Raw genomic sequence first — 25968 nt, forward strand, 5'->3', positions numbered from 1 at the left:
GGATCTTTGGCAGGAGACCGGAAATGGAGCCGGCTGGCCGGCCAGGGAGGGACGGACTTCCGGTTGCCTTCACTGGGTGAAAGGTGGACGAAAAGTCGTTTGTCCTCTTCCCTCCTGTGTATTTTGTTCACCGTCGCCCCGCGGTTGTTTTTCGGAGTGGCCATGCTTCCAAACGGCGGGTGAGTTCGCAGCCGCCCTCTTGGACAACTTCACGTGCTATTAAAACAGACAAATCACCCTCAAAAGTGTCAAGCAACGCTGACACTGATGGTTGTTGTGCTTTTACTAAACGTTAGCACCGAGTGTCCGAGTCGTTCAGGCTTAGCTTAGCACAGTACTTTTCAATTACTGCCCCCCCCCTTTTGTCTCAACGACTATAAATTGAATCTAATTAACATGGTAAATGAGGTGACGCGCCCCGCCGCCACCTTTTGAGAAGCACGTGCTCGCTCGCATGACTTTAGCAATAGCTTTGTCCTCATTGGCACAGCTGCGCTTTGTCACCGGTGATTGACGTCCGTCCAAGCCTGTATTGATCGCCAAGGCACATCAAGTAGGGACGGGACAAAATAAAAACCCAGATCGTCTCCACACTGAAGGCTTGCATGAGCCAAGCAGATCAGGAGAACTTTTCCCCTCTTTTCTTGAAATAGTTCCAAATGTAAATGTACGTTCTCGTAGCAATTTTGCTCTGCAGCTGTTATTTGCTCGGCTTTGCTTCTGACTGTGGCTCGTTTTCTGAGAGCCCTCAAGCGGATGCACCAAAGGCCTGTGGCTTGCTTTATATGGCCAAAGAAGGATTTGGTGTGGCCCTTCCTTCCTTCCTTCCTTCCTTCCTTCCTTCCTTCCTTCCTTCCTTCCTTCCTTCCTCCCTCGCGAGTGATAGCCCTCCCGCGTCTCGTTTCTGCGCAGGAAGTTGGCAGGCCGCACGCTGTTCATCACGGGCGCAAGCCGTGGCATCGGCAAGGCCATCGCCCTGAAGGCCGCCAGAGACGGCGCCAACGTGGTCATCGCCGCCAAGACGGCGCAGGCTCACCCCAAGCTGCCCGGCACCATCTACAGCGCCGCGCAGGAGGGTGCGTTGGCCCGTCAGCGAGCGAGCGTGTGCGTGGCCAGGCCCCAACCTGACCTTTTGGCCCTTTTCCTCTGCAGTGGAGAACTTGGGCGGGAAAGCGCTGCCGTGCGTGGTGGACATCCGAGACGAGCGACAAGTTGAAGACGCCGTTCGGAAAGCCGTTGACAAGTTTGGAGGTCGGGAAGGCTTTGAACTCCAAAACGGGCCGCGAATCCCCAACCGGGAACCAGGCTGACATTGCGAATGACCGCAGAGGCGACGGGCTCGCGGCTGTCCGTCCGCCCGCCCGCCCGCCCGCCCGCCCGCTCCATGGTTCCGATATGTTGACCGAAGCGATGAATCGAGTAGAGACGACCGCAAATCTGCAAAAGCATCCATTTGAAGCCATCCGCTCTTGAGATGATTATTTGCCCACAAAAATGAGAGCCTTTTCAAATTACCCAACAATACGCTAACGTGCGCTTGCCACTCGCTTCGGCGACTCACTGCGCAGTCGACGGTGATTTTTATTTTGTACAAAAGTGCCACGATATGGAGGGATCGCTAACGCGGTGTGCCGGCTTTGTCATCTCGGTCGCCAGGCATCGACGTCTTGGTGAACAACGCCAGCGCCATCAGCCTGACGGGAACCTTGTCAACGCCCATGAAGAAGGTGGACCTCATGCTAGGAATCAACCTGAGAGGAACATACATGACGTACGTACCAAGCCACACGCACGCACGTGAGCGAGCCAGCCTCTTTTCTTGACGTCACTTTCAGTCCATTAGGAGTCTGCCACTTTTTTTGCCCTCCGTAACTGACCAATTTTGGGGTGCCAGGTCCAAGATGGTCATTCCGCACCTGCTCAAGAGTTCGTCTGCACACATCCTCAACTTGTCGCCGCCTCTCAACCTCAACCCCGTCTGGTTCAAGAACCACACAGGTGAGCAAGGCCACCCACTTTTTGTTGGATCCCGAGCGACTGATGCGCCGGTGACCGCGGACGCACTGAAAGTTGATGACCGGCGGTACGGCTGGCACGCATAACCATAGCAACAGACCCGACGGGCGGCCGGGGTCGGGGCGATGATGATGAGTTGACATTGCCCCCGTGTCGCACTCAGCCTACACCATGGCCAAGTACGGCATGTCCATGTGCGTCCTGGGGATGGCGGAAGAGTTCAGAGGTCAAATCGCCGTGAACGCCCTTTGGCCGAGAACCGGTGAGCGAGGCGCGCTAACCTCGGCTAACGCGCCGGGCGCTCGCACGCTAACGGGAGCCGTGGCTTTGTGGCCGCAGCCATCCAGACGGCGGCCATGGACATGCTGGGCGGCGAAGGCGTGGCCAAGCAGTGTCGTACTGCGGACATCATGGCGGACGCCGCCTACGCCGTCCTGACGCGGCCCAAAACCTTTACCGGTCACTTCCTGGTGGATGAGGACGTTCTGCGGGAGGAGGGGGTGCGAGACATGGATCAGTACGCCGTCCAGCCAGGTCGCTAGCTCGCTTCCTTGCACGCGGACTGGCCTGCCCTGCCTTGCCTTGCCCTGCCCTGTCCGCCGCAGTCTCACGCTGCCTTCTGATTGGTCCGCAGGTCACCCGCTCCTGCCCGACTTCTTTCTAGACGAGACCCCCGAGGCGCTGGCCCAGCAAATGGAGCAACACGGTAATGGTGGTCGCGCTTGCCTGCTTGCTGAATTTGGATGATTGGCAGCTGATAGTGTTTGCTTCGTCGCTAGGGGCGACACCCGCCTTCAAGCCGCCGTCCGCGTCGGCCACGTCTTCTCCCGGCGGCCCCATAGAAAGCACGTTTGAGGTGATCCGAGGCGTACTCAACGAGGATCTGGTTAAGTCCACCAAGGCGCTCTACCGGTTTGACCTTTCAGGTGATTTCAATGTTGGACGCCCACACGAAAAGGGGACGTCTCTCTCACCTGTCCCCCCCACCCCCTCTGGCAGGAGAACACGCAGGGGTTTGGTTCCTGGACTTGAAGAGCGGGGCGGGCAGCGCGGGGCCGGGCCAGCCGCACGCCGAGCCCGACGTGGTCATGACCATGGACTCGGCCGACTTTAGCAAAATGTTTGCGGGTGAGCGTTTCCACGGCGACCTTTCTGCACGCAAATGTGTCCTGGGTGTCCGGCTGGCACTTTCCTCCGTAATTTGAATCGATGTCAGTGCAGGGGGAGCGCTGCCGTTTATTTCTTTGAAATCAATGACCATTGTTCCCACTGGAGCACGGAGAATCTCCAAGTTAAAGTTATGTTTCCACATTTGCTTATGGCCACCCAAGTTTGTTGTTTGCGCCGTGACTGGCAACGTTTGGTCAACCGACATGTCTTGCGTGGCAACGGCAGCCCGGTGCTTTGCCCGCTCGTGTCTCGGCGCTCGTCACGGTTCGTCCGCAGCGGCAGCCGGGGGCAGAGTGGAAACAGCTTAAGCTATTCTCGCGAATTTGGCAGCGAAACCTGTTTGCGTGCTAACAGTGTTGCGGAGCTAAAGGGCCTAACTGGTGTCCATGGTAGGTAACGTGTCTCGCCGCATGACCACCTTTCTGTTGTGTTTTTGTGGACACACGTGGTAACCATATTGTACTGCATTCTTTGCCATGAGCCGGCCGATGTGGTCGATTGAGCCGTTCCCATCCACGCTGACATATTCCCTCCCACCTACGCGCAGGCAAGCTGAAGCCGACGATGGCGTTCATGTCGGGGAAGCTTCGCATCGCCGGCGACATGACGCTCGCCATCAAGCTGGAGAAGATGATGGGCCGCATGTCCAAGCTGTGATGTCATCAGGTAATGATGATATCCTCACGTCAATAAAAGTCAAAACGAGAAGCGCTTTAGCCTTGTTTATTGAGGATGTAAACCGCATATGCCGGTGCAAACCAAAAAGTCCACCGCCGGCGTCCGAGCGTGGATGAGGAAGTGTGTGACTCTGTGTGTGTGACTCTGTGTGTGTGTGTGTGTGACTCTGTGTGTGTGTGACTCTGTGTGTGACTCTGTGTGTGTGACTCTGTGTGTGTGGTGGGGTGGGGCAAGATTCCAGGGGCTAAGCCTCGTCCGTTCCGCTGTCACCAAGCGGCGCGGCCCGGGGCCCATCTCGTCTCGGCGGCATCCTCTCGTTGATGCGGTCCAGGCCTCGCGCCTCCTCAAAACTTTGGATCCTACGCGGCGGCGGCTTGAAGTCGTTGTCGCCGCCTGCCGGGCGACGCCCTGTGTCAGTCGAGTAATCGCAACATGTGGCGACGGGCCAAAGCGGCGACGCGCTTACCTCCGGCTTCCTCCGCCTCCTCCGTGGCTGCGGCCAGAAAGACGAGTCAGACGCGCTCGGCAAAGAAAGAGAGGGCGAGCATTAGCGCGTTAGCGCGTTAGCGTGTCGGGCCAAGTCTCACCGCTCTGCAGGGTGCGCCGGCCTCCCGACAACACGCCAAGCGGCAACGTTCCGGACGGCGTTAAGCCTTTGAGCTGCAGCACGCTCTCGTTCTCCTCTCTGCGCACACGCACGTCAAGGAGGCCAGCCCATCGGGCCGGAGTGAGCCTTCACACTTAAGACTGACCTGAGCACAGAGAAGACTCGGGCCATCTTCCCGATGGCACGGATCTTGTTCCGGATGACTTCCTTCCGGACAGCGGGGGCGCCGCCTGCAAGGGGAAATGCTTTGAGTCTTTTACTCAGAGGCCATTGTGAGTCGCGAGCGGCACCTTCTCCTGCGTCGTCGGCGTCCGTCATGAGCTCGTCGTCGGAGCAGATGTTCAACACGTTGACCAGCATCTCCGTCACTGGGGGCGCGGCACAGATGTAAGGGGGTGCTGGGGCGGGCCGCCGCAGGGCGGGTGGCGCGGCCTTCCCACTGACCTTTCTCTCCGACAAAAGGCAGCGACCACGTAAAGACGTCCATGAAGTTGGGCAGCCAGTAAGGATGTGGCGAGCAGTTGAACTGACGGATGTTCATCACGTTGTTCTCGTACTTCAACACGGCAGCTGACGCAGGGCAAAAGGACAACTTTGCCAGCAGCGGCAGCATTGGCAGTTCCCGGACAAAGCGGAAATGCAGGAGGCTCGCTTGGGCTCACCTTTGTTGTTGTACACGTCCAAGTAGTTTGGAGCGGAGAAGATGGTGATGAGGGACGGGAAGCCCGTCGTCTGGCTCTTCCTGTACATGCGGTAACTGACCCGGCCAGCCGTACGAGCGCACGTTAACGTGCGGCGGCGGACGGACAACACGCGCGCGTGTCGGCCACGTGGGTTCCTTACCCGGCGTCCTGCGCCTCGTGCGCCCGGATGACAGACAGCAGGTTGTTGTTCATCAGGAAGTCACAGACGGCGGCGTAGCTGCACGCGCAGACAGGTAAGGTGGGTGCCGTGTGGCAAAGTAAGGCTCTGCCCGCTCACGGCGCGCCGTCCGTCCGTCCCACCACCTGTACCTTACCTGTAGAAGTAAGAGCAGCCCCTCACGCTGTTGTGGCTAAAGTGGTCCCGGTTCTTCTCTGTGCCGTAGTCCTCGCCGGGGTCGGCCCACAACAGGTCGCACATGGGCCCGAAGGCCGGCGGCTCTTTGAAGCGCTCCAGCTGCACACAGAGAGGACGCACACGCCCGTTACGTGGCCGGGCCGAGGGCAGGGCCGGCCGGCCGGCGCGCTGACCTTGCGAATGTCGTCCAGACTGCCGATCTCAGGACTCAGACCCCCGTGGACGCACAAAAACTGCTGGTTGAGCAAGGCCGCCAGAGGGAGGCAGTCGAAAGACTCCATGCACGCCTCGTACACACAATCCGAGTACTTCATCTTGCCTGCGCGTGCGGGGCGGCGGACACGGCCCAGGTTAAGTTGACCCCAAAAAAATGAAAATCTTTTGTAAATCACAACCAAGGAAAATGTATTTGTGTGTGTGTGGGTAGGTTCATGGCTCCACCGTCTTGGGGCGAGCAATTCCATTGGTCAAACGTGAGCACACTTGAGCATCGGTGGCAGCATGAAGCAAGTACGGACCGCAGCGCGTTTAAAGATTCCCGAGCTGGCGTCAAGTAGCCCGGGATAGGTCTTTGCCCAGGTCCCGCGCTCCAAGCTGCTCTTCAAACCCACTCAAAGTCCAAACACATTGCCAAGTTGCCGTCATGAGAAACACTCACACTCGTGTTTAAAGGTGAAGTACTCTGTGAGGTGTCGACACTCGTGGTTTCCCCTGAGCAGGAACAGCGTGTCCGGGTGGTTGATCTTCAGAGCCCACAGGAACAAGACGCACTGGGGAGATGGACGGGGCCCGCCGTCACCCGGGGAGACGGACGGCCGGACGGACGGCCGGCCAGCGCTGCTGCTCGGCCAGCGCTTACCTCCATGCTGAAGTAGCCCCTGTCCACGTAGTCGCCCAGGAACAGGTAGCGGGTGCTGCCGGGGGAGCCGCCCACCTCGAAAAGCTTCATCAGGTCGAAGAACTGGCCGTGCACGTCGCCACATACTAAACACACACACGCGTTACAACTTGTGACGGGCGTGTGTACCAGTGATGTACCAGTGATGTACCAGTGATGTACCTGTGACGGGCGCGTCCACATCCAGCATGCAGGTCTCCTGACGCAGGATGGCGGTGGCCTCGTTGATGACGCGCAGGGCCGCCTCCTCCTCCAGGCGTCCTTCCTTCAGCAGGTGCGCCTTCAGCACGTCCACGTTAGGCTTCCCATCCGTGTATAGCTCCGTCACCGACAGACGCGTCCCCGGTGGGTATGGCACCGCTGCGTGCACACGCACACACACACACACACACGTGCAAGCGCACATTTGCGAGGTGCCAGAACACCACAATTGGGACGTTGGTACCGTGGCTGAATGACTAAAATGCCAGGAAAGGTCATGCGAACATAGAACCCTCAACTTGACATGCTTGGAATTTACATTGATTCAAATATTGTGGATACGAAAACACTGATGCAGGCGCAATAATTTAGCCAATTCTCTGCCAAACACGCAGGAGTAGTGTTGCTAAAGATTCATTTTGAAACTTTCAGTAGTGCATTCATTTCCGTGTCTGATGGCATGGCAGTCATGGTCATTTTTTTTTAGGGTCGCATGAAACGAAGACCTAGGAATGAACCTCGCGTGAAGTACCCTCCATTTTCACCCTCATTTTTTAATCCAGTGGCTGGCGTCAACCTATTTCTACGTAGCGCTCCTCGAAAGAATATATAGTTTTGAAAAAGATTTTCAAGGTGGTGACCTGAACCAGAGGAAAGTTTCCTTTGACAAATGCAGATGAACTTTATGCCATTATAACATAAAACTGGAATCTTTTTTAAGCGACTGTTTCGATTCAAGCGTGTCCTGGGGCGTGTCGGTCAGTCGACGCCAGTGACGTCATAATCGTGCGCGTAACACGGCCGTCGAGGCCAGCTCGCAGCTAGGCCACACGAATAAAGCCGTCGAAGAAGGAGACGAGGAAAATGCGGCGGTCACCTTTAATGGGCCGTTCCGTGGTGGATACTTTGTACTCTTTGGTGGACATTTTGCGCCCAAACGAATCAAGACAACTCGGGGAACTGACGCCCAGACTAGCCGAGGAGCTAGCCGTGGCTCCGCGCGTCTCGCAGCCGCCGCCGCACTTGGAGGCCGCCGAGGGGTGAGCCGAGCCGTGCTGAGCCGAGCTGAGACGGAGTTCAACTTGAGTCCGGGGGCGGGGAGGAGTGTGGGGGCCAGGAGGGTCCGGTACCCGATGGATTCGACGACTTCCTGATTTTGCGCCGGGTCGGGGAGGGAGCGCGTACGGCAAGCAAAAGAAAAGGGGAGGGGCTTGGCCGGCCGCCCCCCGCTCCGCGCTCCGCGCTCGATTGTTCTGGCCTGAACGCCCCCCCCCCCCCCCCCTCCCCCAACACACCCACCCACGGCATTGCTGACTGACGCCCGAGGGCAGCCATGTTGTTTCCCCCTCCGCCATGAAAGCACGTTGCCAGTGCGTGTTTAACCCCTTGGATGGAGCTTCCCATTCAGTGCACCATCGTGTTTACCGCTTAGATGTATCTTTCGTTGTGACTGTTTTTTCCCCCTCTTTTTCTTTGTTTTTCCTTCCTTCAGCCATCCGCTTATCCTATCAATCTCGAAATGCATAAAGTCAATCCAAGTGACTCGTACTGCGGCACTCATTCGTGGTCTTCCCGCTAGAGGGAGCCAGCGTGCAACCTTTTGGGACAAAGGAGCGTCACGTTGGCTTTTTGCGCATGCGTGTTTTTGCAGCGCTAACAAATAAGCTTTGTGAAAGTTGAAGGTGGAGTCCGTCGTTTTGCGAGCCCTCCTCCCATGCAGTGCGCATCACACAAGCGCTCTCATTGGTTTGCTTCATTGCTTTTTTCAAATTGTCATCTTGTTTCTCCACCAAGCCGTTGTCAAGTTTGCGCTTGTTGAGCGTGCAAATTCGGCTTAGGCATATAGACTTGAGCAGCTTTGATTCACCATTGACACCTGCGGCGGCTGTTTTGAGCAGCTGGTGAGCGCCGCATTCAAGGACGGCGGCGTGCGGACGTGTGGCTTTTGTTCTGTTGAACTTCAGCCTGCACACAAATATTGACACTTTCTGCACTTTCGCCTTTTTTTCTGGCCCATTCGACTCTTTGCTTTCTGCTCTTGGCTATTCCGCAGAAGGCTGCTGGGCCCGCGCGTCACGCCGCTGAATTGAAGCTGCATGTGCGTCTCCGCGCGCGGGCTGGAGAGGACTTTTGGCGAAAAATGGACGTACACTTTGTCGAGGCCACGCGTGGACGTCGGGTTACTCGAGGTCAGGTGACTCGTTATTAATGCTGTGCGGGTGGTTTTTGGGTCCAATTCCAAAGTTGACTTGATTGGCACCATGGGTGATTGAGCGGGGGGGGGGGGGGCAGGTTGTCATCGAGGTTAGAGGGCTGAGTGCGACTTTCAAACTTATGCAGGGACACGTCAAGGTAAATATACTGCCAAGTTCCCGTATATGGACATCTGCTCTTCGTTGTTTCCTTTTTATATGTGCGTGATATTGAAGCTGCTGCTTTGGCTGAGAAGGAAATCAATGTCCATCACATTCAAACGCTTGGTCCAAGTCTTTTCTGACATGGAGTGACGCCAACCTTGTTTTTGCCATCAAATGGACGGCTTCTTCAAATACGTCATTGGGTTTGCATCCAAAAGGTCAAGCCAATGTTTTTGCCCCGTTTGTTCCTTAGGGTGATGCTAAGCTGACGCGCACACGCTGCCAACATGCCGACGGACATGGCGCTGCCCCTCATCCTGTCCCAGGAGGACTTTGCATACCGGAGCAGTCCCCGAGACCAGAGCCCCGCCTCCAGAAAGAAGCGGGTGACCTTCGCGGACCACCAAGGCCTGCCCCTCACCAGCGTCAAGGTCTTCTCCCAGTTCAAAGACGCCATCTATATTCCCGCCAGCGTCTTCCTTGCGCCGCCGGCCGACCGGGATGACGACGACGAGCTGGTCCTGGACTTCGCCCAGCCGGCGTCCGACTACGTGCTGTTCCGCCAGAGTGTGGACAGGAAGTGTGTGTGCCTGGAGAGGTGCGTGCTGAGGGAGCGGACCCTGGCGGGCACGGTCAAGGTCAAGAACTTGTCCTTTGAGAAACGCGTGCGGCTGCGCGTCACTTTCGACTCGTGGGCGAGCCACTCGGACGTGGAGTGCGCCTACGTGCGGGATTCGTACCAAAGCGCCTCCGCTGACACCTTCTCCTTCAGCTTGAGCCTGCCGCCGCAGCTGCTGGCGCCCCGGCGCCACGTGGAGTTCGCCATCTGCTACCAGGTGGCTGGCGCCGAGTACTGGGACAGCAACCACGGGCGCAACTACCGCATCCTCTGGGCCAAGGATAAGCAGCGGCGGGACGGCGGGCGCCGCTTTGGCACGGGCTTGGACGCCTTCGGCAGCCTCACCTGTGGACGGGGGATCCTTCCCGAGTGGCCCAGCTACGCCAGCTACGAGAACGTGGGCCCCTACTACTGAAGCCCGAGTGAGCGAGCGAGCGAGCGAGCGAGCGGAGGGGCTGAGCCAAGGAACGAACACAGATGAAGTGCTCAAACGCTGCTTGCACGCGTGTGCTCATTGAAACGAAACAAGGTCGCAATGAATTTCCGAAAGGATCCTTGATAATAAAGACGAGCTCATTGAAATGTGTCAGGTCACGTGACCGGCTCAAGCTTTTGCTTCCGAATGAAATGCAAGGCAAGGCGATGACGTGACGTCACTTTCTGTACTTTTGGATTTGCAGTGACACGCGAAGGCCACTAGAGGTCGTGCAGAAATGCGTCCCCCAAAAAACGCAAGTGTCGGCTGACTCAAGCGGTCCAATTCCGTTCAACAAATGCCTTGTGCTTGATTGAGAGCGTAAAAAGACATAACGCGAGGAAGAGGATGGCGTCACGTTCTCAAAAATAACAGTCGTTAAAATAGGCGAACATGACTGTTAAAAATGGGCAAAGTTTATGAAGACATCGTTGACACACACATTGTAGAGGACGACCCCACGCACCCAAACAAACCGGACTCCAGGAAACAAATAATGAATCAAAATACGTCGGTGTATGGGAATAGGAAGCAGACTGGCTGGGGGCGGGACGGGGGCGGGAGATGATGACGTCGACTTTCTCCGCAGCAGCAGCAGCAGGAAAAGAGACGGGGGAGGAGAAGAGGAAGAGTATCAGAGTAGGAGCGCAGGAGCGCGTCTCGTCAACCTGCCTGCCTGCCTGCCTGCCTGCCTGCCTGCCTGCCGCCATGTCGACGCTGCGGCCGCGGCCCCTCACTTTCGTCTTTGTAAATGTTCACTTTCTCCTTCCGTGACCAAACGTCAGCAGCGTCCGCCTCGGCGGCCATGAAGCCCCGCCTCCTTCTCAGTCAAGGCCTCCCCGCCGGCCGGTCGCCGCCCGCCAGCAGGTCGCTCGCTCGCTCGCTCGCTGAGGGGTGACCCATGAAGACTCCGAATGAAACAAACAAGCAGCGGGGGGAGGAGGCGGAGCAGACGCCGAGCCCTCTGGAGAGCAATGTGAAGGCAGCCCAGCTGTGGCGGGACGCCGCCCTCCGCTCCAGGAAGCTGCGCAACGATCTGCGCCAGCTGCCCCCCGAGCCCAAAGACGCGGCGGCGGCGGCCACCGCCGACTTGGCCGCCGACTTGTCCCACGTGGAGGCCCTGAACCTGGGAAACAGCCTCCTGCAGGAGCTGCCCGAAGGCCTGGCGTCCAGTCTCAGCAACCTGCGCGTGCTGGTGCTGCGCAGGAACCGCTTCTCCAGCGTGCCGTGCGCCGTCTTCGAGCTGAGGCAGCTGGTGGAGTTGGACCTGAGCCACAACCGGCTCCGGGCCGTGGCCGAGGGCCTGTGCCGGCTGAGCCGGCTGAAGAAACTGAGCGTAAGTCACAATAGCATTCAGCGGCTCCCTGAGCGCATGGCCGCCTTGGAGCTTCTGGAGGAACTGGACGTCAGCTTCAACCACCTCTGCGACATGCCGGCGTCCTTGCGCGGCCTGGCCCGGCTGCGCACGCTGGACGTAGACCACAACAAACTCAGCAGGTTCCCTCACGAGATCCTGACGCTGGGCGACTTGGAGGAACTGGACTGCTCGGGGAACCAGTTTGAAGCTTTGCCAGAGGACGTGGTGAAGCTGAAGAGCATCAAGATCTTGTGGCTGAGCAGCCTCCGCTTGAAGTCCTTGCCCCACACGCTCTGCCATCTGCAGAACCTGGAGAGCCTGATGCTGGACGGGAACCGCCTGACCACGCTGCCGCACGCCTTTGGCGGCCTGCGAACGCTCCGAATGGTCAACTTGTCCTCCAACCAGCTCACTGACTTCCCTGGGGCTCTTCTGGACATTCTGGGGCTGGAAGAACTCTACCTGAGCAGGAACAAACTGACTCGGGTGCCCGAGGAAATCGGGCGCTTGCAGAACCTGGTCAACCTTTGGCTGGACAACAACGACATCGCCTACCTGCCGGCCTCATTGGTGGACTTGGTGGAGCTGGAGGAGCTGGTTCTCCAGGGCAACCAAATTGCCGTCCTTCCTGACCACTTTGGCAGGCTGTCCAAGGTGAACATCTGGAAGGTGAAGGACAACCCGCTGGTGCGGCCTCCGTACGAGGTGTGCATGAAGGGGATCCCGCACATCGCCGCGTACCAGCGGGACGCGGCGCGCTCACAGGTGCGAGCAAGGCCCAGACTCAAAGTGGTCCTGGTGGGACGGAAGGATGCCGGGAAGACGCGACTGCGCCGGTGCCTGCTCAACGAGAGCCAACGTGAGAGCCAGCTGCTCAGCGAGACCCAACGCGAGACCCAACGCGAGACCCAACGCGGGAGCCAACGCGGGAGCCAACGCGGGAGCCAACGCGGGAGCCAACGCGGGAGCCAACGCGAGAGCCAACGCGAGAGCCAACGCGAGAGCCAACGCGAGAGCCAACGCGAGAGCCAACGCGAGAGCCAACGCGAGAGCCAGCTCAGCCAGAGCCAACGCGAGAGCCAGCTCAGCCAGAGCCAACGCGAGAGCCAGCTCAGCCAGAGCCAACGCGAGTGCCAGCTCAGCCAGAGCCAACGCGAGTGCCAGCTCAGCCAGAGCCAACGCGAGTGCCAGCTCAGCCAGAGCCAACGCGAGAGCCAGCTCAGCCAGAGCCTGCTGCTCAGCGACAGTGAGAGCCAGCTCAGCGACAGCGAGAACCGGCTCGGCAGCGACAGCGAAGGCGTCCACGCCAGCCAGGGGATCCAAGTCAGCAGCTGGGCGGCCGAGGGCGGCCCGGCCTTCCTTGTCTACGACTTGTCGGGAAAGCCCGAGCTGGACCCGCTCAATGCCTTCTTCTTGTCCCCCTCTGCGCTCTACATCCTGGTGGTCAACCTGCAGGCCTACTCTCCGTGCAGCTTCTACAGCCACGTGGGCTACTTCCTGCACCTGCTGGGCGCCAAGGTGCCCCAAGCCGTGGTGCTGCTGGTGGGCACGCACGCCGACCTGTGCGGGGAGGCCGAGCTGGAGGAAAAGAAGCTGGACATCCATCGGCAGGTGGGCCTGCAGCAGAGGAGGGACATCCAGGTCCTGGCCGGCTCGGCACTCAAGGTGGAGCAGGCCTTGCAGCAAGGCTACGCCGCGCGCGCCTCCTGTCCGCACAGCCCCTTCTACGCCGTCTCCGACAGCAACCTGCGGCGGAAGAAGGCTGGCCTGCGCGCGCTTCTGGACCGCCGCCTACAGATTCTCTCCCCCTTGCTGAGCGTCAGCTGCGGCGCGCCTGGCGGCGAGCAGACTGACATCTGGCGCCTCTGCCGCAAACTGACCTCCGTGGCCCGCCACCCCGACATCTTCCCCGAGCTCTACCGGCCGCCGCCCGGGTCCTGGCGGACGCTGGAGGAGCTGCTCCGCCGGTCCCCCCAGTTTTGGCTGACCCGCCGCGACTCGGCTCGTCTGGGCCAGCAGGCCGGGCTGACGGGGGAGGAGCGCCTGCAAAGCGCCTTGTCCTACCTGCACCGGAGCGGGGCGCTGCTGCACTTGGAGGACAGCCCCGCCCTGAAGGACTACGTTTTTCACAAGCCACCGCGCCTCCTCGCCATCCTCAACGTCTTCTTCCAGAGAGACGGGACGGGCGCTGCTGCCGCCGCCGGAACCCGGCAGCCCGATGAGGACGGCGAGAAGCTACAGCGCCACCTGGACGCTTTCCGTAGCCACGGCCTCCTGCCATCCTCCGCCATTCCCTGGCTGCTGCGCCCTCTCGTCCAGACCCAGCGGGACGTGGACGCGGTCCTGGAGCTCCTGGACAAGATGGGCGTCTGCTATTGCGTCAACAAAGCCCGCGGCGGCAAGCCTCCCAAAGGCACCACCGAGCTGTGGTACAAATTCCCCGGGTACGTCCACCGAGGCGACGGGAGCCCCGAGAGCCCACCCCGAGGCGCCTTTGAGACGGAACCCGGCGGCGGGAGCCCCGAGAGCCTAACCCGAGGCGCCTTTGAGACGGAACCCGGCGGCGGGAGCCCCGAGAGCCCCCCCCCAGGCGCCTTTGAGACGGAAGCCGGCGGCGGGAGCACCGAGAGCCCACCCCGAGGCGCCTTTGAGACGGAACCCGGCGGCGGGAGCCCCGAGAGCCCACTCCGAGGCGCCTTTGAGACAAAAGTTGGCGGCGGGAGCTCGGAGCCCGACGGGGGCCGGGCGCCGCCGAGCCCCCCTTTCGCCGCCGAGCGGCTGCAGATCCGCTACAGCTTCCCCTTCCTGCTCCCGCCCGGGATCTTCACCCGCTTGGCCGCACGCATCGACCGACACGTGGTCCGCAGGTGGGACGGCCGGCGCTGCGTCCTGGCGTACCGCGGAAAAGTCCCGGTGGTCATCAGCCACCGGCCGGCGCCACCGCAGGCCCACACCCTGTCCATCAGCAGCCGCGCCGCGCTGCCCAACATGTGGACAGCGTGGCAGGCTGTCACGCCGCTGCTGCGCGAGCTGGATGCCTTGCTGGAGGACTGGCCCGGTCTGCACTACCACAAGCACATCCTGTGCGCCAAGTGCCTGCGAAGAGGCTCGGCCAGCCCGCACGCCTTCCCCGGTAAGAACGCCACAAACGTTGCAGAGGATGACGGGCAACTTTCCCCGGCCGCCCAACCGCTCGCTCGCTCAAACCTGAAAAGATCTGGCCACAAAAGCAACTCGGGACATCATCCACTGCGTGCCAAAAGCTGAGACCCGGAGAAATCATTTCAAGATACTCCGTCAAAAGCAAGCAGCCTGCATTCAAACTAACGGAAGTACAAAATTTAAAAAAAAAAAGAAAAAAAAAAAGAAACAAAACCCTAACCATAAATCAAAAGCCACTGTCATGCAGAAGAACTTTTGAAGGTCACAAATGATTTATCTGGGTCTCCTTGTTTTAGTTCACAGAAAGAAATTCAACAAGGGTGCGTGTGGACTTTTCAGAACCACATGGCTAAGGCATCAATCGGAGCCACGTGTCAGTGACGGCAACTTAAGTCCATCCTGTTACAGCCACATGCCTTGATCTAGCGCACGCACGCACGCACGCTGGATTTACGTGGCACACGTGAACAGGCGCCAGAGATTTAACGTCTCATGTGAGCGCCCTGACCACGCCCACTCTAAGTGCCTTGGCGTTGTCAATCATTTGAATTGGGACAGTTTGGTCCAGCGTGTCAAACATGTTCACACACAAACTCGCTCGCGCGCACACACTTTATTATGACGGCGTGTGTCCACATTTCAGGAGAGCTTCTGTCCCAGCGGCGTCCCGAAGGCGTTAGCGAACTGACGTGTCCCAAGAATTCTTCTGAGCGAGTTAACGTGGCTTTGGTCTACCCGCCCGCACCCACAGACATTGGCCCCGAGTGACCCCGCCACACCCAACAGAGACTCCGACCGACCTCACACGCCGGTACGATTGGCACGTTACTTAACGACCCTCTCCTTGAGCTAGTTTGTTAGCACGTACGTTGCGACGTGTGTGGCTTTCAGGTTGTCGGTCTGCTGCGAAGGGCTCGGGGATGCTTTCTCAGGAACCTGACGCCAGAGCGTCGGACTGCTGTAAACACGCCGGGGAACGGATCGGTGCGTCCCGGACACGCTCCATCAGGCGACGCGACTATTTACTCCTCAGTTGGTGTCCAAAGATGAGCAAAATGTCTTTTTGTGTGTCATTGTGACGGAACCTCGTTGTTACCGTGGCGACACGTGACAGAGTGCCTGATGGATGACTGGCCTTTTTCATGGAAATAAAGCCTTTATTTTGCTACACAATCAGAAGAGAGGCGTGTGAATAAAAGAAAGAATTATTTATCCTTTTTGAAATTTTGGCACTTGTTTTCTTGCACTCGTATGCGCTGCTGTGACAAGTAAATTTCCCCGCTGTGGGATGAATAAAGTTCTATCATATCATCAAATCAATCGCCACTAAGTGAGTCCAGTTTTCATGTATGTTGGGAGATGGGTCTTTTAATACAGTGAGCAAGCTCGCTCGCTCGCTCGCTCGCTCGCTCGCTCGCTCGCCTTCGTTGCATGCCTATCTGGGTGGTACACACTTAAAGCCGAAGTTTCGTCCTCCATCCACCAGGGCGCGCTGCCAATTAAGCGGCGCACAAGCGCTTGGCTGTGGCTCCGCCTTTTCCTTTTCCCGTCGCGGACTATTCGGTAAGGACGATAAGCCGACGCGCCGGCACGCAATCCTTGGGAAATCTTGTGCAAATTGTCGCCATCCTTCCTTGTAAACGCTCTCGAAGTGTTTGAGACACGCGACTGCACCAGTCGGCTTCGCCCGTTTGTGTGAAAGGTCGGAATTTGGCATGAATTTTGTCGTCAACGTTTGCTGAAGGTCCGCCATGTTGGCCGGGCCCGCACTCGGTTGCTTTCGCGCTCCACGTCGTTTCATTGAAGAGCGCTTTTCTGTGTTTGACCGCTTTTCCTTTGTTTTGTCTTAGAGAAGAGTGAAAATGGTCCGCTACTCCTTGGACCCCGAGAACCCCACAAAGTGTGAGTACCAGACGTGTTATTCTCCGAGTCGGGAGGTGGCGCGCTGATGACCACTTAGGACACCTTTGGATTCCCATGAAAACAACCTTGCGACTGAGCGCCATTGGCCCGCCCGACCGCACGTACACTTTGCCTATACAGCAAAGCACACTTTGCTTACGCCAACTTTTGTCTCCTAGCATGCAAGTCGAGAGGCTCCAACCTGCGGGTCCACTTCAAGGTGAGCCAGCCGCAACACCCTGGAGCACACCTTGCCTTGATGAACTTGCATAGAAATGACCGCATCTTGTCAAGCTCACAGACAGTATTACGTTCTATCAGAAAGTGAATCGACGGAGGACCTTCAGCACAACCCATAATGCTTCTCGCGGGCGCGGTTGGAGAACATTTGGTTAAACGAGCTCTCCCCATGATGTCTTGATTATCTGACTAGTTGTGGGTGGCTGAATTTTAATGGTGGCGGCCCATAACAGCTGGGTCGCTTTGGCTGGACTTTGCGTTTGTGGCGAGAAAGCTGCTTGAGCTCGTGGCGCCCGTTCCATTCCAATGGACGTCCATCTTGTTTGGCCATATTTCGTCAGGTTTGTGGCTACAGACTCGTATTAATGTGTTGCAGAACACGCGTGAGACCGCCCAGGCCATCAAAGGCATGCACATCCGCAAGGCCAACAAGTACCTGCGGGACGTGGTGGTCAAGCATCAGTGCGTCCCCTTCCGACGCTATAACGGCGGCGTGGGCCGCTGCGCTCAGGTGAGTGGAGGGCGACCATGGCGCAGGCCGCTGTGATGACAGTCTTAGGACACCTTTGGATTGACCATGAGACAAAACTCTGTTCTGAGCGGCTGTGATGGGGTCGGGCGCTCTGTCAGTATGCCTGCCTGCCGGTCTGTCTGTTGCTCTGTCTCAAGACTTGCATCTCCTTCAGGCCAAGCAATTCGGCTGGACGCAAGGCCGATGGCCCAAGAAGAGCGCCGAGTTCCTGCTGCACATGCTGAAGAACGCAGAGAGCAACGCTGAGCTCAAGGTCGGTGGACGCGGCGTGTTTTCGAACGGAAGCGATTTGCCCGACGTTCCTCTCGTAATACTTGTTGGACAATGTGGCGGGGCGTTCGCAGGGTCTGGACGTGGACTCGCTGGTGATCGAGCACATCCAGGTGAACAAAGCGCCCAAGATGCGGCGGCGCACGTACCGCGCCCACGGCCGCATCAACCCCTACATGAGCTCGCCGTGCCACATCGAGATGATCCTCACCGAGAAGGAACAGATCGTCCCCAAGCCCGAGGAGGAGGTGGCGCAGAAGAAGAAGGTCGGTCTGTGTCTATTTTGGGGGTGCTGGGGCAAAGTTGTGTTGCCGTGATGACTACTTAGGACACCTTTGGATTAAGCAATGAAAAAACTCTAAAGCTGAGCGACGCCGCCGCGTCACCCGCCCGCCGCGTGATGTCATAACGGCCGCCGTGGTAATTCTTGTCTTGTGTGGGTGCGCGCGCGCATGCAGGTGTCCCAGAAGAAGCTGAAGAAGCAGAAGTTGATGTCACGCGAGTAGCTTGCAATAAAAAGCAAACCTTCTTGCCACCGACTTCACGTGTCCATTCTATCCAGTCGCGTTGTCGCCGGCAACCAAACGGTCGCGTGATGACGCCTTTCCCAAAAGGACAAAGTCGCTCGAGTCTGCTTTCAAAAGGTCGCCGGATCCCAAAATGAAATTATGGGCTTGATCTGGACCCAAGTGTGCCTCAAAGGTGGAATGTGTCACCGAGACGGACCGGGGAACGTGTCCTGGTCCAAAATGAGTAGACCGGGATAACTCCCAAAGAGAAATGAATGTGAGCTTTCAACGTAGACGCGAGTGACCCCTGTAAAATGACATCCCATGCTAAAATGACTGCAGGCGTGTCACTTCTTTTTCAATCGGTCAAGCATTTGGGCTGCTTCCTTGGCAAGGTGCACTGACGCCATGTGGTGGACACCAGGAGGTGGACACCAGCAGGCGATCCCCGCAGGCAGGTGCTGGCTCGCAAATGTGCTTTCGGAGGACGCCATGCATCCTGGCGCCCCAAGGCGCGACCTTCCAGAACCAACCGCTGGCTGTCTCCTGGGCTGACTGGCAGCCTGGCCGGCCCGGCACGAGGCAGCCGCCGGCCACTCGGCGTCCATTTTGGAGGTCTGGCCCCCCTCAAAAGCTGCAAGGCAAATTCAAATATTGCAACACGATTGCCACTGACTCCTTCTGCAGGGGCAAACGTTTTGCATGAAAACGCATCCACTCAGTCCAAAGTACAAACAGCGCAGGGGAAAGGCAAAAAACGCATCCACTCGGTCGGTCCCAAGGACAAAAGAAAGGCATAAAAGCTCCTCATTTGCCGCTTGAGGCACCTGTGCTTTCGTTCACTTTCTCTTGCGGCCCAACACAGCCAGAGAGACCAAAAGAAAGACGTGTAGGCAGAGCGAGAGGGGAGGGAGGGGCGAGCGAGCGAGTGAGGAGGTAACCGGAAGCTGCTGTGGCACTCATTCGAGTTTAGCTTGCACGTGCGGCAGGAGCCTGTCCACCGTCGTGAGGATCCTCGCCCTTGATGCATGTCTTGATGTCTCGGCGGACGTGCGTGTTGCTGTTGTTGGCTTGCGGCTGCGTTACGCCGCGTGCGGGTGAGACACGCTCTGCTTGTGGGCGGGCGGGCAGTCGTTTAGCTGCAGTCTTTTGAACGGGGTGGCATGCATCCCCGTGGAGCCAGCCCGTCAACCCTAGACGCATATGCCTGCCTGCTTTGCTCTGCAATGCTCTGCTCTGCGTCGTGTTCGCCGCGGCGTGGGACGGATGCGCGCGCGTGCGCGCGCGAGGTTGTCAACACTTGCTGCGGCGAGCGTGAGCGCGATTGTGCGTGTGTTATCGAGCAGCTGTTGAGTGACTCCGGTCCACCTCTTAACAATCGCAGATCCCACCACAGGTCGCAATATTAGGAACCCCTCCAGCCAGCCAGCCAGCCAGCTAGTTTCCTCACCTTGCACTAGTGGTCGGTCACCAGCCAATGTGACTGCCCATATACAGGGGATAGAGAAATACTACACCCCCCAGCCAGCCCTCTTGTTCCTTTGAGTTCAGCCTCTCAAAAAGCTTCACTGCGATTCTTCACTAGAGATCGTCTGATTTCTCTTGCGCTTGTTTGTAAAACCACAAGGTTCTGGCATTTGAACAGGGGTGTGTAAACTTTTGCATCCTCTTTTTTTGTGCGTGTGTGAGCGAGCTGCGAGAAAACGCGGCGGAAAGGGTTCGGGTTGAAGAGCTTTGGCAAGTTGCGCAATTCCAGCCCGCGGCGGAGAAACCTATCATTGAATTAGCGTCAACTTGACGTCGATGCCTTGAGTGGATGGATGCATGGATGGATGGATGAACAAGTTTGACTTGCTGTATTCTGCCAAGTTGACCGCTTGAAAGAAGGCATAGCGAGTGATCGTTCCCTTTGAATTATTGCCAATGTTTAATGTGCTATTTTCTGTGCTATTTTATGTTTTGGTAAAGCGCCTCATGACTGCTTAAGCTACATCAATTCCCATTTGTATTCCCATGTGCACGTGTGGCTAAGCGTGTGCGCGCGCGCGCAATAGGTGCACTTGGCTCGTGTTCGTCATCACACCTGAGTGGAGAGAGAATGACTAAATGATGTTTGATTAGCGCATCATTTGCGTAATGACAATCTTGTGCTGGTTTGGGGCTTACAAACAAAAATAGCTGCACAGTATATTTTCAAGACATCTAACAAAATGTTCACGAACAACCCGTAATATTCAGACAACAAAGTCTCATATGAGCCCAAACGCACACGCGTTGCTGACTCGCAAGTCTGAAGCAGGCTGTGTGTAGACTCGACAAGGCGTCCACGAGCCACGAGCGTGCGCGCACTTTGGCCACATCTTTACTTCCTCTTAATCGGGAACTTTACACGCACTGAAAGTGAGATTAATTCTTTTCCAAATCCTCAACTAGCAGACACAAACACATGCAAGGACACACACAGAGTCACAACACAGCAAATCTTTGCAAGCGTAATCCTCCAGAGGATTAAAACGTACGACGATGGCAAACTACTTTCACTCGCTGCGTGAAAGGCTCTTTCGGTCCCTTCAGAAACTTCCAGCTGCTCGGCGACCTTCCAGCAGCCTGAAGGTTACATCGACTCGTCAAAGGCGCTTCCCCCAGCTGGCCATGTGCGCTGCACGTACACCATCAGCGTCTACGCGGGCTACGGCGTGGAGCTGCAGGTACGTGACACGTGGTGGTGACGCGGCCGTTCCCAGCTGTCCCAATACTTTTGTGCCTGCCTGCTTTTGCGCGTTCAGGTAAAGAGCGTCAACTTGTCGGACGGCGAGCTGCTGTCCATCCGGGGTGTGGCCGAGGGCGGGGCCTGGCTGCTGCTGGCCAATCAGACCCTGCTGGTGGAGGGCCAAGTCATCCGCAGCCCCAGCAACACGCTCGCCGTCTTCTTCAGCTCGCCGCGCGACGCCGTCGGCTCCTTCCTGCTGCACTACCAGAGTAGGTGCCGTTTGCGTCGGCTCTCGACATCTCGTCCCGACTTTGTGATTTCCTGTCATGCCTCCTGCGTGCGCAAGGAGGCATGACAGGAAATCGTAGCTTAGCCGCTAAGGCGTGGGGCAAGAGAAGAGAGGGAGGACCTATGCTGCCAATTAGCAGCAGCAGCAGCAGCAGAAAAAGAGGATTCAAGAGTTTTTATTCGCCATCAAAAACTCTTGAATCCTCTTTTTCTGCTGCTGCTGCTGCTGCTGCTGCTGCTGCTGTAAAAAGCAAAGGCGAGCGAGCCATGGTGTCCTAGCTGCCAGCATGAGAAACGTCAAGGCTAACGCTTTGGGTGGCTTTTCTCTTCCTTGTTGTGTGCCATGCCAGTCTTCCGCCTGAGTTGCTTACTCCCCAAGCGGCCCCACTTTGGGGAAGTGTCCGTGTTGGACCTGTTGCCCGGCGGCACCGCCCGCTTCCACTGCCACATGGGCTACCACCTGCAGGGGCAAGCGCTGCTCACCTGCGTCAACGCCTCACGGCCGGCATGGAGCGGCAAGGAGCCCTCCTGCAGAGGTGGGTGGCACCCCCGCCCAGGATGCCCTGCCCCTTCCCATGAGCGCAGCTCAGTGTAGCCGCCGCCACGGCGTCCTCTTTCCAGCTCTCTGCGGTGGAACGGTGAAGAACGCCACCCTGGGCCGGGTGCTGTCCCCCTCGCCCCGCCACGGGCCCGATCCCAGGCGGGACCGCACGTGCTCCTGGTCCCTGGAGGCCGCAGGGGAGCAGCAGCTGCACCTGCACCTGGAGCGCCTCCTGCTGGGACCCGCCGACAGGTGGGTCGGAACGGCGGCCTCCAAACGATCGTTGACAGTGCCTTTTCCCGCTCAGACTGGTTCTGCGGAGCGGCCTGGATGCCGCTTCCCCGGTGCTCTTCGACTCGGGTCGGAGCTCGCGCGTCCCCTATGAGGGGCTGATCAGCGAGGGTCCTGCCGTGAGGATCCAGTTCTTCACAGAGCGGCCCGACCAGAACACGGGCGTATTCGACATCCGTTACGAAGGTTTGTGTCAAGACCGACACCGACGTTTCAGACCCGGCCCCGGCGGGCCTACAGCTGACGTTGTTTGGCTTTTGTCAGTCCGGTAGCGCTCAAAGCGAATCGCTCCACTCTGCAAAATTGCCAGTTTTGCTTCCCATCCAATTGTCCGTGTAGCGCTTTGGACCGTCGTCCCGGGTTCTAACGGCAGCCCATCTCGTCTCGTTTGCACCGACCGACACAGCCTTCGAGCGAGGTCGCTGCTATGAGCCCTACCTCCAGAATGGCAACTTCACCACATCGGACCCCCTGTACGGCGTGGGCGCCGTGGTCCAGTTCGCTTGCGACCCGGGTCACGCCCTAGAACAGGGACCGCCCGTCATCGAGTGCATCGGTGCCAGAGACCCTTACTGGAACGACACGGAACCGCTTTGCAAAGGTAAACGACTTGGCATCTTGCAACAAACCGAAGCCGGGTGACCCGAGCGAGCGGCCTAGAACGCCAGCGAGATAACCCAGAAAAGAACAGCGCCGGCAGCGAGCGACACGAGGCAACCTGGCGACCGGGTCTGCTTTCTGCGTCAGCGCAATGCGGCGGCGACCTGAGCGGACCGGGCGGCGTCATCTTGTCGCCCAACTGGCCCGAGTGGTACGGCGAGGGCGAGGAGTGCGCGTGGAACATCCACGTTGGAGAAGACAAGCGGGTGCTCGTCGACGTGCAGCTGTGAGGGCAACCACACCCGCCGGCGGACTGACTTGACTGACAGGCAGACGGACCGACTGACAGACGGACTGAGCCGACACCAAAGCATCCCGCGATAGCGTGCATCTTCTCGAAGCTAAGCCGAGCGCTAGCTTTTTCTCCTTCCCACGTCAGTCTCAACATCAGCCAAGGGGACTCGCTGACGGTGACGGATGGCGACGAGGGCGCCGCCCGCCTGCTGGGCCGCTACTCGGGGGGTCGCGCTCCCTTCAAGCTCTTCTCCGCCACCCCCGACCTGAGCGTCACCTTCCGCTCAGGACCGGCGCTGGGCAAAGGGGAGGGCTTCATCATTAACTATATGGGTGAGGCACCAGCCAAAGCAGGAAGCCAAGTTGTCGTCGTCGTCCTCGGTTGGCCCCTTCACTCTCCCTTTCCGCAGAGGTCTCCCGCAACGACTCGTGCGCTGACCTGCCCGAGATCCAAAACGGCTGGAGGACACGCGCGGACGGCGCCGCGCGACGCGGCTCCCGCGTCACCTACCGTTGCGACCCGGGATACGACCTGCAGGGCGGCGCCACCCTCACGTGCCAGCCGGACCTCTCGTGGAGCACGCGGCCGCCATCTTGTCAAAAGAGTCAGTAGCTCTTTCTCAATCGATATATCCCCGGATGCGTTTTGTTCCGCCATTACGCCCTCTTCATATTGAGGAACGCCCACCGGCTCGCAACGGTGCGAGCGATCGGACGACGAGCCAACGCTCCCAAACGCGGTCATCGGCACGAGTCCGCCGTCGCTTTGTTCAAGCGATCTGGCCCGTTGAGCGACCCGTGCGTGTGTCTAACCTTGATCTTTTTCTGCTGTGCCAGTCATGTACTGTTCAGACCCAGGTCAGGTGGAGCACGCCTCTCGCTCCCTGTCGGACACCAAGCTGTTGGTGGGGACCACCGTCCGCTACCGCTGCAGTCCCGGCTACATCCTGCAGGGCGGCGCCACCATCACCTGCTACGGCCGTGAGCCGGGCACGCCCGTGTGGACTTCGCAACTCCCGCGATGCGCCCGTGAGTCAGTCGCCGCGAGCGACCCCGCCGCGTGTGAAGCCTGCCGACCGCGGGAGTCGGCTCGGTCGATTGCTTGGCCGCAGGCAGGCCAGCCGGCCGGCCGACTGACTGACTGACTGACTGACTAAAGAGCGATTCCTGATGTCTGTTTACATTGCAGCCGAGTACTCGCTGACGTGCGCTGACCCCGGCGTCCCCGACAACGGTTACTCGCTGACAACATCCAAGCGCGTATTCCTGCCCGGGGAGACGCTGACCTTCGCCTGTTACCGCGGCTACCAGCTGGTTGGGGACGACGCTGTGGAGTGCGTCCAGGGAACCCCCTCCTACTGGAGCGGACCGCTACCCATCTGCAGGGGTGAGCCGGCAATCCGTCGTTGGTCTTCTTGGTGAATGCTGAAGGTTTTTTTGCTGCATTTGTGACGACGGTGGAGGGATACGGTGGCCACTCGCCGTATCAATGAATGAAAAAGAACCGATGCTTGACTTGTGAGTGGAGGGGGAGGGAGGGAGGGAGGGAGGGAGGGAGGGAGGGAGGGAGGGAGGGATGGATGGATTGCCATTCCGAGACTGATTTATCAGTCCGTTCCACGTCCATGCGTCCATCCGCCTCGGTTGCATTTGTGGAAGGAGAAAGTGGCCCTTAGCTTGACCTCCGACTCGGCCTGGACGAGAGCGGTCGGTCTGGTGTCATCTGCAGTCCCACTGACGTCACGGTTCAGTCTGTTCCAAAGCAGGCTCTCAAAGGACGCTTGGGCCAGTCCGGAGCGAGCTTGGTCGTGGCGCACACAGCGCCAAGAGCCATAAACAGGAAGTGTCTGACTTGATGTCTGACTCTGTGTCTTGCAGGTGAGCCTCCCTGCCTCGCCAACCACGCTTTGGAAGGTGAGTGCGCGTGCGTGCGCGGGTGGGCTCGTTAGCCACTGCGAACGTGTGTTGTCAGTGTCACATGCCGGCGGCGCGGCAGTGGATGGCGCAAGTTTGGCGTTGGCTGCCTTAGTCCTGCTTCTGCTGATGTCGGCGCTCCTGGGAGGCATTTATGCGCTGGCCACTCGGTGGGGATTCTCGCCGGAACTGACGATGCGGCTGCCGTCGGCGAGCCCTACCCTAACCTGCGCGTGACGTCGCTTCCCGTCAGGTGTCGCCCCGGCTCGGACCTGGGTCTGCCCCTGATGTACCCGCACCGTTACCGGCAGATCGTGGCGGAGGGCGAGTTTGACGGCGCCATCTACGAGGCGGGCGGCGCGGTAAGCGGGCGCCGGCTGTAACTTGGGCTTATCTGACGCCCGTGGCCGTTCAGTTGACCGTAGGGTTGGCGATTCCGACCCAGCTCTGTCCGAGTCCCGTGTGGCACCTTGCCTCCAGTGCTGCTCACACTGGGTATGAATGATGCAGCCGGCTAACCCTAACCCTCTGTCAGCCTGCCACCACCAGAGTGTGAGCGCTTTGAGTACAAGCGTCTTTGAGTGTCCAAAAAAGCGCTATATACCTTTGATGTATTATTTGTTTAGCTTAGCTTAGCTTAGGCTTGGCTGAAGTTTAACTTAGCTTATTTTGTCTTAGTTTAGCTTGGGTTGGCTTGGCTTTAGCTTATCTTAGCTTTACCTTGGCTTTAACTTGGGTTTAGCTTAGCTTTAGCTTAGCTTAACTTGGTATATCTTGGTTTAGCTTGCTTTATCCCCCTTTTCTGCTTTGTGTGCAGGACTCTCACGAGTATGAAGTGTCCATTTGAAGAGCGCTGCAATCGCGTTGGCGGGGTCGTGACCACGCTTCCGGATTCTCATCATTTTCACTTGATGACCTGCAGGTGTTGTTGTTGTGTTTTTGTGCCGCCCAGAAACAGCAAACCAAAAGAACCACGACCCGAAGAGCCGAACCCTCGGCCACCAGGCGAGATGCCATTTGAAAAAAAATCGAAAAACAAATCCTGAGCTGTTTTCGGCACACATTTGCGTAAATCTCGAAGCGGTGAAGAAGACGTGCCCAACTAAAAAGTGCGCGTGTGCGCGTGCGTCATACTCGCAGCATACTCGCGTTAAATCAAAGTGTGATTTTTAAAAATAGAAATAAATGACCGGTCGCCAAGTGCAACTCGGGGAAGAAGTGGGACAATGAGGGTGCTTTGAAATGATATTTGTCAAATTAGGAGCTCTTACGATGACC

At 58.3% G+C, this 25968-nt stretch overlaps 6 protein-coding genes and 3 non-coding genes across 21 annotated transcripts; 8 read left to right on the forward strand and 1 right to left on the reverse strand.

The window, feature by feature from the left end:
• Nucleotides 1-37: 37 nt before the first annotated feature.
• hsdl2 (hydroxysteroid dehydrogenase like 2) lies at nt 38-3896 on the forward strand. The gene is made up of 11 exons (XM_037266739.1): nt 38-179; nt 913-1076; nt 1153-1251; nt 1657-1771; nt 1895-1998; nt 2180-2278; nt 2356-2550; nt 2651-2722; nt 2796-2942; nt 3016-3144; nt 3734-3896. Exons 1-11 carry the CDS (start codon nt 163-165, stop codon nt 3841-3843), a joined length of 1251 nt encoding a protein of 416 aa, XP_037122634.1. The 5' UTR covers nt 38-162; the 3' UTR covers nt 3844-3896.
• LOC119131907 (serine/threonine-protein phosphatase 2B catalytic subunit gamma isoform-like) lies at nt 3893-7838 on the reverse strand. Of its 5 annotated transcripts, none has more exons than XM_037266735.1 (14): nt 7507-7838; nt 6591-6788; nt 6390-6514; nt 6189-6300; nt 5704-5849; nt 5490-5629; nt 5315-5392; nt 5134-5228; nt 4916-5041; nt 4762-4839; nt 4617-4701; nt 4452-4549; nt 4331-4357; nt 3893-4257 (listed from the first exon to the last, which is right to left on the reverse strand). In XM_037266735.1, the coding sequence occupies exons 1-14, from the start codon at nt 7553-7555 to the stop codon at nt 4109-4111; spliced, it is 1506 nt and encodes a 501-aa protein (XP_037122630.1). In that variant the 5' UTR covers nt 7556-7838; the 3' UTR covers nt 3893-4108. The 5 variants fall into 5 exon arrangements, with proteins under 5 accessions (XP_037122630.1, XP_037122628.1, XP_037122629.1 ...); XM_037266733.1 differs by having other exon boundaries at nt 3893-4037; nt 4079-4257; nt 4617-4839; XM_037266734.1 differs by having other exon boundaries at nt 3893-4027; nt 4074-4257; nt 4617-4839.
• Nucleotides 7839-8712: 874 nt separating this feature from the next.
• Nucleotides 8713-10187, forward strand: ppp1r3b (protein phosphatase 1, regulatory subunit 3B). Of its 2 annotated transcripts, none has more exons than XM_037266772.1 (2): nt 8713-8818; nt 9240-10187. In XM_037266772.1, exon 2 carries the CDS (start codon nt 9274-9276, stop codon nt 10018-10020), a length of 747 nt encoding a protein of 248 aa, XP_037122667.1. In that variant the 5' UTR covers nt 8713-8818; nt 9240-9273; the 3' UTR covers nt 10021-10187. The 2 variants fall into 2 exon arrangements, with proteins under 2 accessions (XP_037122667.1, XP_037122668.1); XM_037266773.1 differs by lacking the exon at nt 8713-8818 and adding an exon at nt 8825-8981.
• A 472-nt stretch (nt 10188-10659) lies between these two features.
• On the forward strand, nt 10660-15823 carry mfhas1 (malignant fibrous histiocytoma amplified sequence 1). 2 transcript variants are annotated; one of them, XR_005099732.1, is made up of 4 exons: nt 10660-12318; nt 12403-14570; nt 14896-15093; nt 15243-15372. XR_005099732.1 is itself a non-coding variant. In XM_037266708.1 (4 exons), exons 1-3 carry the CDS (start codon nt 10982-10984, stop codon nt 15365-15367), a joined length of 3630 nt encoding a protein of 1209 aa, XP_037122603.1. In that variant the 5' UTR covers nt 10666-10981; the 3' UTR covers nt 15368-15410; nt 15491-15823. The 2 variants fall into 2 exon arrangements, 1 of the variants encoding a protein (XP_037122603.1); XM_037266708.1 differs by lacking the exon at nt 14896-15093 and adding an exon at nt 15491-15823 and having other exon boundaries at nt 10666-12318; nt 15243-15410.
• Nucleotides 15824-16097: 274 nt separating this feature from the next.
• rpl17 (ribosomal protein L17) lies at nt 16098-18082 on the forward strand. 3 transcript variants are annotated; one of them, XM_037266775.1, is made up of 7 exons: nt 16098-16162; nt 16450-16501; nt 16681-16721; nt 17118-17252; nt 17428-17526; nt 17618-17809; nt 18002-18082. In XM_037266775.1, the coding sequence occupies exons 2-7, from the start codon at nt 16462-16464 to the stop codon at nt 18047-18049; spliced, it is 555 nt and encodes a 184-aa protein (XP_037122670.1). In that variant the 5' UTR covers nt 16098-16162; nt 16450-16461; the 3' UTR covers nt 18050-18082. The 3 variants fall into 3 exon arrangements, with proteins under 3 accessions (XP_037122670.1, XP_037122671.1, XP_037122672.1); XM_037266776.1 differs by having other exon boundaries at nt 16137-16301; XM_037266777.1 differs by lacking the exon at nt 16098-16162 and adding an exon at nt 16320-16343.
• On the forward strand, nt 16540-16603 carry LOC119131973. The gene has a single exon (XR_005099764.1). It is a non-coding gene; the product is annotated as a small nucleolar RNA SNORD58 (small nucleolar RNA).
• Nucleotides 17280-17345, forward strand: LOC119131971. Its single transcript, XR_005099762.1, has one exon. It is a non-coding gene; the product is annotated as a small nucleolar RNA SNORD58 (small nucleolar RNA).
• On the forward strand, nt 17852-17916 carry LOC119131972. The gene has a single exon (XR_005099763.1). It is a non-coding gene; the product is annotated as a small nucleolar RNA SNORD58 (small nucleolar RNA).
• A 420-nt stretch (nt 18083-18502) lies between the features above and the next one.
• On the forward strand, nt 18503-25676 carry LOC119131904 (seizure 6-like protein). 5 transcript variants are annotated; one of them, XM_037266721.1, is made up of 17 exons: nt 18503-19149; nt 20627-20760; nt 20839-21031; nt 21401-21586; nt 21672-21843; nt 21899-22068; nt 22289-22483; nt 22630-22768; nt 22922-23109; nt 23187-23381; nt 23614-23805; nt 23966-24163; nt 24655-24690; nt 24749-24860; nt 24944-25052; nt 25116-25185; nt 25508-25676. In XM_037266721.1, exons 1-17 carry the CDS (start codon nt 19077-19079, stop codon nt 25522-25524), a joined length of 2379 nt encoding a protein of 792 aa, XP_037122616.1. In that variant the 5' UTR covers nt 18503-19076; the 3' UTR covers nt 25525-25676. The 5 variants fall into 5 exon arrangements, with proteins under 5 accessions (XP_037122616.1, XP_037122615.1, XP_037122619.1 ...); XM_037266720.1 differs by having other exon boundaries at nt 25106-25242; nt 25508-25640; XM_037266722.1 differs by having other exon boundaries at nt 18504-19149; nt 25136-25242; nt 25508-25640.
• The last annotated feature ends 292 nt before the right edge of the window (nt 25677-25968 follow it).

The sequence above is a fragment of the Syngnathus acus genome, chromosome 12 (genome assembly GCF_901709675.1).
Source record: "Syngnathus acus chromosome 12, fSynAcu1.2, whole genome shotgun sequence".
Taxonomy (NCBI): Eukaryota; Metazoa; Chordata; class Actinopteri; order Syngnathiformes; family Syngnathidae; genus Syngnathus; species Syngnathus acus.